The 14,738-nt window shown below is 39.6% G+C and overlaps 1 protein-coding gene across 1 annotated transcript; it reads left to right on the forward strand.

Annotated features, from left to right (window-relative positions):
* The first annotated feature begins 4,644 nt into the window (after window positions 1–4,644).
* On the forward strand, window positions 4,645–14,716 carry grap2b (GRB2 related adaptor protein 2b). The gene is made up of 7 exons (XM_085278568.1): window positions 4,645–4,782; window positions 5,297–5,385; window positions 10,321–10,412; window positions 10,716–10,838; window positions 13,034–13,196; window positions 13,357–13,440; window positions 13,850–14,716. Exons 2-7 carry the CDS (start codon window positions 5,308–5,310, stop codon window positions 14,033–14,035), a joined length of 726 nt encoding a protein of 241 aa, XP_085134694.1. The 5' UTR covers window positions 4,645–4,782; window positions 5,297–5,307; the 3' UTR covers window positions 14,036–14,716.
* Window positions 14,717–14,738: the final 22 nt, after the last annotated feature.

Consider the following 14,738-nt stretch of genomic DNA (forward strand, 5'->3'; position numbering starts at 1 on the left):
ATAATTTCACATGTAAATACAGTGAAACACATGCATGGTGTTTGTGAGAGCATCGGCTGCACCACAGCAGACGCTCCAGCTGTGGGGAAAAGTTCAAACCACAGTTCACCTGCTGGAGAAATGTTTAATAGATGCATCAGTGGAAAACTTGACAGAAGCTAAACTTCCCCTGTTGAGTTTGCAGCTGAGGTAGACTGATAAAATGTCAGTGCCTCTGTGGCTTTCTTTGATATACTAATATTGTTGATATGGTTCGATCTGCTACGGCAAAGTCTGCGACTAGTGATGTTTTTATTCTCTGATGGGTTAAGCATTTGATTTTCTTCTGCAAATCCCCGTCCTTTCTATTTGCACCTTTGTCAGATTGAAGTCAATGCTTTCATCTCTTTGTCATGTTTCTCTGTGAACACTGTGTATTTAGCGAATAGCTCTTAGCCAACAATCAACCACAATAATAAAAGCACCGGCAGATGAAGTGAATAGTTCTGATCATCTTTTGAAGGACATAGTTCTGCGGGGGAACCCCTAACATTCATGTGGATGGTAGTTTAACAGGCACTGCCTACCTCAGCAATGCAGCCAAACAGCACACCTTTATGGGGCATTCCCCAGTCACAGGAGAGTGCACCCTACCAGGAAAACAAAGGCTAAACTCATCTATCCAGCCTAACCACTATATACTCTGTATATCTTCTAATGTGCATTTTAGGACATGTTACCAACTTTTAGATCATACTGTCAGGGAGCTGGGTCCGTGACTCAGCATTTACAGTTAGGTTGTATTTTTGATTTCTTATGTTATATAGAAAGAATTTGAAGTTCTGGTGTTATTATTAGTTAGGGACTAGTTGAGTTTTAGTTTAGTCAGTGTTACCATCCATGCTCCCTGGTTTATTTGTCATGTTTCCTGTCCAGTCTGTCATGTGTTTCGTGTGTGTGTGTCCATGTTGTCAAGCTTGTGTGTCATGTCTACGTTCTATTATGTTTCCTGTTATATTTTGAAAGTCTTGTGTTCCCATGGTCAGTGTGTTTAGGTCAGGTTTTGTTATTTGGGTTACATGTGCTGGAAGACTGAGTCAGCTGAGTGCCAGAGTTTCTTCTCAATCAAATACAATTCAAAAACGCATTAAAGAGCTCTGTCTGTGAAAAAGCATTTTTAAAGCAAACTATTCTGCATGCTAGGTGAAAAAAATGTGACAATTAATGTGACAGAAAATCCATTTTAATGTGACGGGGAATTTACCACTTAGACAGTCTGACCATTAGGGATTTTACAGGCTGAGGAAAAAAGGGGAAAAATACATAGTTTCAAGTTAATGCCAAAATACGCTTTATCAGAAATGTCATACAAATACCACAAACTGAGTAAAGACCTTGAATGAGGCTTACCAGGGCAACAGGGACCATAGAAGGGGGATTTGGCACATGTGCACAACACACACTAAAACCGAGCACCAAAGTACTGCATAATAAAGGTCAAGCTATTACTGGTCAACAGCAGGCAGTCCTGTTCACCGAAGAGGAAAAATGAAAATGTGTAAAATTACTGTCAGCTGGATTTAGTTAATGTCAGCTTGGCTTAATATTCATGATACTCAACTATTATGATGAAAGCAACAAAAACACTTGGACTTCAACCAATATACAAGCTTGTTGGGGCCCTAACAAAACATCTGCAGGGGGCCTCCAGCATTGGTTGGTCCAACCATTGTTTAATGTAGAGGCTAAGCCTATGCTTGTAGCCACTGAAGTGTTTAGTGGCCAGTTTGACGCGATGCCACTGTTATGAATGAAAACCCAATAACTCCAGTGTTGCTTATCCTGTCAGCTTAAGCATGCATTGCTCACCATTGATTGCATTTGCTGTTCCACAGTTCACCTTAATATCCAACATTATCCAACATAAATCACAACAGCACAGCGGTCACAAACTGTTTGGTCCCTCCAAACAACAATAGAATAGAATAGAATAGCTTTTTATTGTCACTGTTACAAGAACAATGAAAGGCAGTTTGGCATTTCTCCACGTGTGTGAAGTACACAATAGCGTAAGTATTTACACAATAACAGACAAATTTACATTTACACAAGAAGATATGTACAAGTTATACATACACCTGCAAACATACACGCACATACACAAATATATATATATGTGTGTATATATACATATATGCATCCGTACATGCCTACACACACACATATTTCCACATACACGCTTACATCTATATACATACACATACATGCCATCTAAGTAGCAGGTGCATTGAGAGGTGCAGTGTGATCAGTGAGTGTCCAGGGTGCGAGAGGTCTTTGATGATGATGCTGGCTTTCTGCTGAAGTCTGCCAGTATAGATGTCTCTGAGGGGGGTTAGTGAGGTGCCGATTGCCCGCTCTGCTGCCCTCATCACCCGCTGCAGTTTCCTCTTGTCCTCCACGGTGCAGCAGTTGAACCAGAGTATGCAGCAGTAATGTCAGAAGGCTCTCGATGGTGGAGCGGTAGAAGTTTACTAGCAGTCTTTGGGGTAATTGGGCCTGACGTAGTTTCCTGAGGAAGTACAGCCTTTGTTGTGCTTTCCCTACCTGGTGGGAGATGTTTGTGGACCAGGTAAGGTCGGCCGAGATGTGGACTCCGAGGAACTTAAAGCTTTCTACCCTTTCTACCTCCTCCCCATCAATGTAGAGGGTAGAGTGCTCAGATCGCTTTGTTCTTCTGCAGTCGATTACATCTCCTTGGTCTTGGCTGTGTTCAGATGCAGGTTGTTGTCATCACACCATTGCTTCAGATGCTGAACCTGCTCTCTGTAGGCTGAATCATCGTTGTTGTTGATCAGTCCTATGATGGTGGTGTCATCAGCAAATTTTATAATGGTGTTACTGGTGTGGATTGGTGAACAGTCATGGGTGAAAAGTGAGTATAATTACACCCTAATTAAATCGAATTAAATCTAATTAAATCACCCTAATTAAATCCTTAAATACAACCTTTACAAACACAAAAAGCAAAACTTAGCGACACACATAAGGTAATAAACAGACCATGTATAAAACACACATATACAAATATATTAAAAGTGTTGTTAGTCTGTCTTAGTTCCAGCTGTGTTCCCACCTATTGCCCATCCTCTCGTTATCCTGTGTGTATTTTAGTCCTCAGTCTCTTTCCCTGGACAGTGTAGTTTCCATGTTATCTAGTTTCCAGTACCCAGTTTCTTCCTTGTTAGAGTTTTTTTTTTATTTTATTTTATTTTTATTTAGTTTGAGTTTCCAAGTTGAGCAATAAAGCTGGCTTCTTAAGTTCATTCCCTTGTCTCAGAGGCCATATCTGACACCAAGTGCCACTAACCCATCCTCTCTTACCTGGCAGTCCTCAGGTCCATTGCTTGCTTGCCTGCCTTGTCTGGTGGAAAACATCTGACATGAGAAACACAGAGAATCCACAAAATAAACTTGGCATACAATGACAAGCTGTGTAGATCCAAGGAGAAGCAGCAATGGCCACATTAAAAAAACAAAGCTGTTATTGTGCAAATTTCAAGTAGAACCAGACAAAACTAACTCTGCGTAATGAAGCAACCTGTGAAACCAGAGTGAGGAAAGAGTAACAAAGCAACACCAGCCAAAGAAAGACAAAATAAAAATGAAATACTTCTACTTCTTCTTCTACTTCTACACTACTGTGCTTAAAATGTCATGGGTGCAACCACAAGCCAGCCATAGTATGTCGGTGAACGCACTTGTTACAACACCTCAGGCACTTGTGACAGACAGAGACTTAAATAAATAAACAAATAACTTTATCACAGCTGAAGGGCTGCCTGTCTGCTTCAGCTGGGAAAAGGCCAGTGTTGTGCTTTTTTAACCTTATTTTTAGTCTTTGTTTATATAGGTAAACAGACTTTAGGCAACATGATTTATAGTTACATATAAAATAATGACCTACATATTTTATCTATATTATAATAAATCCAGTTGATTTTGACTGTTTGCAGTAACTTTATAGAATTATAATATTTTCTTTGCTGCGTTTTTTTTGCCCGACCTCTCCAAAAACCCCAGACATTTTAAATGTCAATGAGACATTTAACCTAGAAAAATAAAGATATATAAAAGTCACTTGCCAAAAAGTGATTGCAGTATTTACTTTGTGATGGGAATATTTTTTCTGGCTGATCACAGGGAGCACACCAGCTCTGGGACAAGCAAATTAGGCGAATGAGTGAGGGAGGGGGAAACCTACCTGATTATAGCCCAGAGAAATGCTTCTCAGTAACTCACAGGTGAGCAAGCTCCAGCAAACAGTGAGGTGAACAAAATGGACATGTGACCTGATCAACTATGGTAAGTTAAAAAAAAAAAAAACTAAAAAAAAAACTAAAGAAGTCTTTCAAACATCCAGTAACTATAGATTTGATAGATTTGTTTTTGGTGACCATCTTTATTACCACTAAAGTCACATGGTGTGGGTAAAGGTTGAAGAGAGCTATTAATACTCAGCTGCAGCACAGATGAGCATTAATAAAGGAGCATTAAAATTCAGCTGTCGTACACTGACATGTCTTCCACTTTATATTGTTAATTGACGCTGAGCCTGAGCTCCTATCTGTTTGTTTGCATCTCTGCACTGTGTGTATTTCAGTGCGTGTGAGTGTATGCTGGCCAGAGGTGACAGTGTGTTTCCTGTGAACTGACAGGGAGTTCGTCATCTCTCTTTGTAAATTTGTCACTTCTCTTCGTAAGCCGCATGAACTCAGCTCTGTCTGGAGAACAGTACAAAGGCGGGTGAGTAAACCCAACATTTTTGGCTCTTTGATGAGGTACTTGACAGGTCGTCATTTTGAGTTATGGCCAGCTGCCCTTCTGTTTTCCAAGCAGCCGCATTGCTCCTGATTCCCTGAAGACACATTGCACAGCCCTTCAAATAACACTGTTTGTGTGTGTGTGTGTGTGTGTGTGTGTGTGTGTGTGTGTGTGTGTGTGTGTGTGTGTGTGTGTGTGTGTGTGTGGACAAAATTCAAGGTGAGAACTTATGCTTTACGGGCACTTAAAGGATTTTGTTGTAGAGGTGCTAACACAGGTTGTGGTCTGGAAGGACGCAAGGGAAAAGACATAGCGACTGTCCTTGATTGAGTGGGGAATTATTCCGTCCATTAAGATACTAGAAGAGCACCAACTGATGTCAGTGCAATGTTTCTTTTGATTTTGACTTACACACGTCTGTTTTCCCAGCTCGTTAATCATTTCATCTGAACACACTGGAGTACTTCTAACATTTTGTTTCTTCATCTCTTCTTAGGTTTGTCTACGATGGAGGCTACGGCCAAGTTTGACTTTGAAGCTAAAGCGGAGGATGACCTGAGTTTCAAAAGAGGAGACTGCTTGAAAGTAAGGATCACACACACACACACAGACATACAAACACTTCCTTGGTTTGTTTTTAGCAACATCGCTCTTCACAAAAGTCATAAAAAGTTGTCAGCATACAAAAACATTCAAATGACCGATTTTATATATATGTTGAGTATAAAGCAGAGTATTTCCATGTAGATTAGTGTTTTATCACTCTTGTGTAACAATGGTGCACTGTACTATTCACTGAAGCGCTCTTCAGTTCTCTGTGCAGCCAACCACGACTGCATCCTGCTGCTTAAGTCCGAGTTTCCTTCCTGTTTACATTGCCATTGCAACAAAATCTTTATATCTTCTTGACAGAATCACAAAGTAAAATCATATAGCAGAGGTGAACGCACAGATAACATCAAACTAGCAGACAAACAGCTACAATGACTCAACGCAGCTTTCACACATCGCTTTTGTTAACTCAGCACCTTGCTGAAGCATTAGTTCATGTATATACACCTGCAAACTTAATTTGGGTGCTTTATTGTTATAATACGTTTCAAACTATGTGAACAATGGAAAAACATTTCGATGTTGTTCCGGTGTAAACCTCTCAGAAAAGCTGTTAAAAGTGAGGTCTCCTGTAAAAAGGTGTTGGGTTTTGTAACCCGCTGCAGGGCGAGCCAATTTTATTTGTGCACTGCAGCATTTAGCTCATGTAAATCCACTGCACCCGGCATTAAAACACTTCCATCGGTGTATTGGTGTATAGCAGGTGGATATACACAAAAGGTATACAAGGAAATGGATCAGCAAAAACTCAGCCTCTAAATAACTCTCACAAACACCCACAGCTATCTCACACAGGCAAACCACAACACACACACACACAGAACTAATCATAACTGAGAGAAAAAATATTCTCAGTTTCTACAGTGTAGGCCATCTGGTACTTTGGCCTAGAAAATGGCTTAAAAGGACCCATCTATATCTATATCTATATCTATAAACACTACTATAAAGCTTTACTGGAACACTTGAACATCACAGTAAAACACAAAGTCTCTACATAACCATGCATCTTCAGGGAAACTTAAAGCACGGTTAGTGCACGTGACAGTGACAACCAATACACTTGAAGAAGTAACAAGACAACCCCCAAATAAAATGGTTTTGCAGGCGATTTCTCCGTAGCTCCCCTGAATTTTCCTAGAGTTTTGCCTTTTTATTCGTTTCCTTGTCACTGCTGATAGCACCAGACAACACCTGCAGCACATTCAGGTTGTACATGTAGTCTGACTCTTACAGGAGGGAAGTGTTGCTGTGTCTTCCAGCACAGTCTCAGGAGTGTAGAAGGAGATACAAGGAGACAGGCTGTTACACGAGGACAGTGTTGGACAAGTTACTTGAAAAAAGTAATTAGTTACTAATTACTGATTACTTATCCAAGAGGGTAATCCTGTTACTTTACTGATTATTTATTTTCCAAAGTAATTAGTTACGTTATTACTTAGTTACTTTAAAAAAACATGATACACAACCTGAACATTTTATAAAGCAATAGACCTTTCAGACCAATTCTATTTTTTCTATATAGTCCATGATATAAAATTGAATCAAATAAATGTCTCCTTTTAAAACTTTTTTATTAGTTTAATCTTTAAATTTTATGCACATTGCATCAAGCAATGTGCATAAAAATATGCATATAAATATTCCAGCATATAAGATAAAACAATGTTTTGTGTTTACACTCACTTTTTCCAACAGACTCAATTAAAACACAACAAAAAATAAACAAAATCGAAGATTCAGCCGCACTGAGTCCTGTTGCTCTTAAATCTATTTTCACCTGTTTAGCAGCAGTGGGGCGGGTGGAGGCTGCAGCGATCATGTCAGTGGGGGGATCTGGGGGTTTCTCTGGGAATTTCACATTCCCATGGCGGCTTGCTAGGTACTTGCTCTGATTTGAAGTTAAATTTTTTGCTGTAGAAAAGTTTTTTCCCACACAGAGTGTACAGCTAATGTTAATGTTTTTGTCACTTTTTACAGAATCAAACTCAAAGTAATGTCAGTACTTCCAAGCTTTAAGCGCTGCATGGTCGTTCTCTCTCACACACTCCATATAATCCATTGTTGATCTGTTGCTGCCACAGACGTCACATGCTCGTATGTCATTTTCATGAGACACTCTCACAAACAAAATCATGATTAAGTAATGCATGCAATAGTAATCCCTTACTTTACTCGTTAATAGGATTACAGTTACTGCCCATCTCTGCACAGGAAGATCTGAATAGGGTCACAGAAGGGCATCAGCCCAGCAGCACGACCCTTATGTGCTCCTTTCTGTGAGGCGCAACAGGAGGACAGTAGTGTTTTTTTGATACGGGCAACATGGGCGGTTGCCCGGGGTGGCATCGTGGTGGGTGCGGCATCATGGGCGGCACCGATCGGTGTTCTCACTGCCATTTGCGCGGAGTAAGGACGCCCTCTGTTTGCGAGGTGCTGCTGAAGTCAAAGTAAACTTTATTGTCATCTCCGCTATATACAGTAAGTATATAGAGAGACGAGATGACGAGGCTTCAGTTACAGCAGTGCAAGTAAAGAAACAATAAATATAAGAAGACTAAGAAAATAAATATACACTTTAGGACCAGGGGTAAAGGGATCAATAAGAATTTAAAGTTTATAATTTACAGTTTGATGATTTAAAGTCTCACACACAACCTGTCGATAGGGGAGGGGGCCCGGCTGCTTCCAAATAGAGCACATTTCATTCATAATGTTGTAAATCCAAGCCCATTATGTATTCATGATTTGAATCCTGGGTTGTGCGAAATCCCAAAAATAAACCCTAGACAAAGTGAATCTGGGAACTAAGGTGTAGGTCCATTAGGTTATGTTGTGGTGATCCTCGGGTTGGGGGAAGGGTGTTCATACTGGATTGCAAAATTAAAACCAATGGAAGACGGAAAAGAAAAGTTCAAAGCCATCAGGTTTTCAGTTTAGAAAAAAGAGAAAAGAAGAGGAGGAGAAATTAGCAAAAGATACAGGTAAGCAGATGTGTCACTGGATAATGGCAGGTCATCCTGAAACAATCAGAATCATATTAAGAATATTTTATTAATCCCTAAGGAAATTATGTGGGTTACAGTTGCTCCAAGAAGAAATGGTAAAAATAGTAACAGTAACAGACTAAACTCCAAACAACACATTATGTTACAGATTTTACACATTTAAGAAATTAGCACTAATATATCAGATCACTCAATTATAAATATCAAGGATTAACAGAGGTGATTATAAATAAATATGAAGAAAATTGACAAGAATATTACGGAGTAGAAAAGCGCATGTGTGAAAAGGTTGTAACTACTGCAGTGTTTACAGTGTGTTAGATGGAGGTGTTGTACAGGGAGATGGCCACGGGCAGAAATGACTTCCTGTGTCATTCAGTGGTGCTTTTCGGTAATCTCAGTCTCTCACTGAACGTGCTCCTGTGAGTAGTCAGTACGTCATGGAGGGGGTGGGAATTGTTGATTTGTCCTATTCTCATTGTATAATGAATTATAATGCCTGTTTGTTAGCTGTTTGCATACTATGCATACTCTCTCTCTCTCTTCATATATATATATACCGCCACTGCAGGAGGAACACTGCCAATGAAATTACCTCCAGTGGGACACTCGAGTCCATATTTCTGCCACACTGTTAGGAGCAGAGCCCAGTGTCATTAAGTGAGAACCTGTGTTCACAGACCAGGACCATGCAACTTGATTGGCATTCACCAGAGATCAGTATAACTGTAGCTTGAGTGTCTGTGATATTATTTTCAGTTGTACTCCAAAATCTGCATTATGTATTGTCAGAGTTTAGTTGGCAGCACACAGGGATCTGCAAATAAGTGGAAAGCTGTGAGTATACACCAGTAAGTGACAACTTTAGCAAAACTGGCCTAATATAGTGGAGAACCCTCTTGTGGCACTGAACTAGAATTGTTCTATCGGCACATGGACACAAAACTGTTGTTCAAGACAGGATAACAGAGGATCCTTTGGGTCCTGTGGGTCGTGGGGTGGGTCCCACTTTGATCATGGTTATTTAGCTGAATCCCCTAGATGCCTGGATCATCTCCAGTTGAGCAGTTTTGGACTGTTGTCATTACTATGGAGGGTGTGGTTGGTTTGCAGCAGTGTATAATCAGGTGATAGGTAAACAAAATCCATTTGAATAAATGTCAACAACCAGTGTTTCCCAGCAGAATCATTAATGTTCACATCACCTGTCAGTGAATTTAAGCTTGTGGCTGATTGGTGGACATGTATGCATGCTGATGCACAGAGATCAGGCATTGCTCCGGGTGGGAGTGGCTGTTTCACCATTTTAACACACTTCATTTTGGCATAATTAGAGTTATTATTTTTTATTTTATACTATGTGGCTTTTGTATGTTTGTCATATTAATTTTATCATTAAGTAAATTAGTTTAAATGTTTAATAATAGATAATATGTGAAAATGTTTCTGATCACTTTTTTTTATTTTTCCCCCAAAATACAAATTGTTCAAATTGTTATGTATTTAATGTACCTAATAAGGTCATAATAAAATAATGCGATATTTAGAATCCCTATATATTATTCCCTATTGCCTGTATGTTGTCAATACTAACAATGGCAGTAAAAAACATAGATTTCAACAGCTTTATGGAGAATTATTATTACTTTGACCTTCAGACCAATCTATTAACCTTAAAGGAAAGGTCAGAGGTCAAATGTGACATAAATCCTTATATCGTACTTTCTATATGTTGGCAATAAACACCACTTGTAATAATCATAGTGTTTTTAAGTAATAAGACTTTTTGTTTGTTTTTGACCAATAAATCATGATGCTGGCCTCACAGACAGATTTTAATGGATCGTTAACATGATCTGACTGTTTTCATGTATGTGTGTTGTGTGATTGTGTAAATTAGATTCTGCAAACATCTGGGAACTGGTACAGAGCAGAGCACAACGGAGCTATGGGCTTTGTCCCAAAAAACTATATCGACATTCACATCCCCAGGTAAAACCATGTTTTCATATGTTTTTTTTTTCCAAATTAACCTCCTTCTAGCTTCTGTATTTACGTATTTACACCTGTTAATAATTTCAAAGTACATTATGTAGCTGACTTACATTTACTTATTTTGCTTACTTACTTTGGCATGTGATCACTTTATCCTATATTGTTTCTTGCCAGCAAATTATGCATTTTTACCACCTCAGCTCCTTCAGCACCATCAGGTTTTGTGTCACTGCTTGAACTTTATGTTTCCTGCTCCCCATCTCCTACGTCTGTTCTCCCCTGTCTCCTTAATAACTCCAGCTGGTATCAGGAAAACACCAGTCGCACTGACGCCCAGGAGATACTGATGTCACAGCCCGTGGGGGCCTTTCTCATACGAAGCAGCCGAAAACCAGCTCCAGGCGACTTCTCCATCTCTGTCAGGTGCATTTAGCATGTTTGAGTTTGCAGGTTATCTTTACCCCACTAACTAAAAATCGTGTATTCAGACTGATTAATCTATGTGCCTAACAACTGCTAACAGCTAGACTATTAACATTTGCAATTCTGTGCCAACTCTACACGTTTGCTGTTCTTCCATTTCACAAACATTATATATATCTAACAGTGTGCAGTGTAGTTTAAAAGAGGCAAATGTTTCTTCAAATGGAGTCACACAGGGTCACTGTGAGGGGGAGCGTCGCCCACTGGTGGTGCCTTTCATGTAGGAATGTAGTGACTCAGCCTTTGTCTGGGGTTTCCACAGAGCTCCTATCTTTCCAGTTTTTGGAGAAATACCTCACATATTTAACATGCCTTCTCCCCTTTGCAAGACATGACATGTAGTCTTGTATTTAGGGTGAAGAAATTACAGTAGACATGAATGGCTCGCTTTTGTCTATAGTGGTTATCATGTTGGCTTCCAGTACAGCAATTTACACAGTGTGTGTGTGTGTGTTTATTTTTTGTCCCGCACCTTTATTTTGCTTTGCATGTTCACTGCTCACCATTTAAGTTTGTTCTTCTCGGAATTCTTTTTTTGTCGGTGTTTCTCACCGTCACACAGTTGTGGGCAAGAGTAAGTATGAATATGTGCTAATTAAGAGTCAACCACTTCCTTCAGACGATTCACTTTCGTTCTTTCTCTAAAACTTACCTGCTTGCAGCAGTCTGATATTGATGAGCTAATCTTTTAAGGTCCAGACCGATACTACTAAAATGATGAATACCTGAGGCATTCAAATTTTATATTGAAACAAAACTTGTCTTTAAGGTCTTTTTTGTATGCTTGCCATAGGTTGATCAATGTTTTCTCTTTCACTGCACTGTTGAGTGCTGATGCAATATAGTAGCAGCATATATTTGTGTGTGCGTGTCCGTGCGTGTGTGTGTGTGTGTGTGAGTGCGAGTGTGTCAGCGTGTGTGTGTGTGCATGCATGCATGTCTGTGCTCTAAATTGTTAATCAGACAACAGCGAACCCTCTGAGCAAATGATTGAATATTTAATTTTGAAATAAAAACTTTATGTAACTATTATAATTATAATTACAATTATAAAGATGTTTCATCTTTTAGATTTGCATACATTGTTTTATTCACCTCATCTACCTGTCTCCCTCTGTGTGGCTAGTTGCTGCAATGAGATAGTGGCTGTTTGTTTGAGGACAAAAGAAAAAAAATACTCTGGCCCAATTACAAAGTAGTAGTTTCCTTTATGTGTGAGGGACACTCAACAGCTGCTGGGTAAGTTTTAACTTGCTAATACCAGGCTGAAATTTTGCCTTCTGAATGGACAAAGTGTTGGAAACATTCAAAGTTTTTCATTACACTGACACAATAGCACAGTTGCTGTACATTTCTTGGCTGCACTTCCATGATGTGAATCTCCCTTTCCACCACTTGCCAAAGATGCTCTGCTAGGTTGAACTCTGATGACTGTGGAGGCCATTTGAGTACAGTGAACGCACTGTCATGTTCAAGAAACCAGTGCGTGATGATTTCATGGCGTGTTGATCTGCTTGAAGCACTCGTCAGAAAATGGGTACACTATGGTCATAAAAGGATGGATATGGTCAGGAACAATACTCAGACAGGCTGCCTGGTGTGGTCTTCTGCTGCTGTAGCCCATATGTTTCATGGTTTAATGACCTCTGTGCTCAGAGACATTCTGGTCATAAGTGGTTATTTGAGTTACCGTTGCCTTCCTAATAGCTTGGAGCTCCACTCCACCCAGAGAACAGCAGCTCACTGGATTCTTTCTCTTTTTCAGAACATTTTCTGTAAATGCTAGAGATGCACACCAACGATCATGCCATGTTCAAAGTGACATAAATCCCATTTCTTCCCCATTCTGATCCTCAGAACAGCAGCAGGTTGTTTTAATCATGTCTAATTGCTTAAATACTTTCTGCTGCGGCACTGTGATTGACTGAAAAGATACTTGTACTAATGAGCAGATGAATAGGAGTACCTAATAAAATGGCTGGTGAGGGTATAACAGCACAATGTCTCACATTTTTTTAAGGATGGAACAAACACAAGTAGTCATTGTAGTCATCAATGAAGTCATTGTAGTACATGGAATGAAATACGGAAATGCAGATAAAAAGGATCCTACTTTTCATCTTATACCCTTTTAGACATCCAGCAGATGTTCAGCACTTCAGGGTGATGCGTGACAGCAGAGGGCAGTACTACCTGTGGTCAGAAAAGTTTCCCTCACTCAATCAGCTGGTGGAATACTATAAAAAAAAATCCATCTCCAAACAGAGTCTACTATTGCTCAAAGAGACGCAAAAAGAGGTAAGGGCTAAAGATTGAAACCTGCCTGGAAACGTACACAGTCATTGTGTCATTATTAGTGCTGTCACTATCTGGTGCTGTCAGTGGATTTAACAGGAGTCACAGAATGACAAGGTAGCCATAAGGGAAACGCTAACGTGACTTGTTTATGCCCCAACAGGAAAGAGGAGACTCAAATAAGCTTCTACCTCCTCATCCTATTTTTCCACGTTCTGACCATGCGCCTTCTCCAGCACCACGACAGGTACACAACTCTGTGCGTAAGTCTGTGGTTACACTGATGACTGTGGACTTGCGATCTGTGAAATGTGTGTAAGATGCAGTGTCTCCCTGTCCATATAGACTGTGTGACTGTACAGTTTCAGTTTCAGGCGTGCATGCACAACTTTTAGTCAGAGTAGTTAAGTCTTTGACCTTTGATTTGCTGTACACTTTTATGTAAATGCCAACTTCTAAGGAGCCTAGAATAACAATTATAATACTTTTTAAATTACATTTGGCTCTTCTTTGCCCAAATTCAGACAGGTCTGTCTCTTTAAATCTCTGCACATAGTAAATAAAACTTTGAAAATTGGGCTGAAAATTAGCCAGTGACAGTGAGCTGATAACATATAGAGTACTGATAAGTTTCTATCTTCCTCTGTTGTATCTAGCGCAAAACCTCCCACACAACGCAGGTCAGAGCCATTTACGATTTCAAGGCAGAAGAGGCGGACGAGCTGGAGTTCAGTGCAGGGGATATCATTGAGGTTTTGGAGGTCTCTGACCAGACCTGGTGGAAAGGTCAGCTAAGGGGCAAAAAAGGCCTTTTCCCCTCCAACTACACCAAACCCATCTGAGAGGACGGCCCACAGGCAAACATCTGTAAAACTACTGCAACTTTTTTAGTCAAACATCTAATGCTGGTTTTGTTTGTGTTTTTGAGATTAAATTTCAAACTTAGAGCAACTCAAAACTGCTAGCAGGAAAAGGCTCACCAATACACCAAACATGAGAGTTTTTAATTTTCATCATGTCAAGGATAGCGTTCATGTTTGTCATTGACAAGACATAAAAAGCCCAAGTCAAGATAAAAACATGTTTTTTTCTGTTTTTTAATGAAAAAGTATTTCATGTATCGATCTGTCCTGCCCAGTGGTGATGTCTAATTCAGTGCTATTTGGAAAAGTATATAAGTTTCAATTGTAAGGTACCTAATGCTATTATTTCTGAAAGAAATCATCCATTTACAAATGCATTTTATGCATGATAAGTGTCACCGCATGAACGCTACTCTGTAAACTTTTTTTTGTCAGCCTTATGATTAAGTTTGTTGTACTTTTTGATCACATCGTGGTGTTGGATTCCTAACAAGGCCCACGTTTTAGTACTGTAATTTATGAACTTTTGAAGTTGTTGCTGATTGCTCAGACTCCACACAACAAAAAGGTATTGTGCAGACATATTATAAGTAAACCATCCAGAGGGTTCAGTCATGTGTGTGTCCATGTCTGAAAAGTAATAAAAGCATTTTAGGACACTCTGACGTCTAAAAGTAAAAGT

Source organism: Mchenga conophoros, linkage group LG6, assembly GCF_057382185.1.
Source record: "Mchenga conophoros isolate Kocher_MC1m ecotype Shallow Benthic linkage group LG6, M_conophoros_male_GT1.1, whole genome shotgun sequence".
In the NCBI taxonomy this organism is placed as follows: domain Eukaryota; kingdom Metazoa; phylum Chordata; class Actinopteri; order Cichliformes; family Cichlidae; genus Mchenga; species Mchenga conophoros.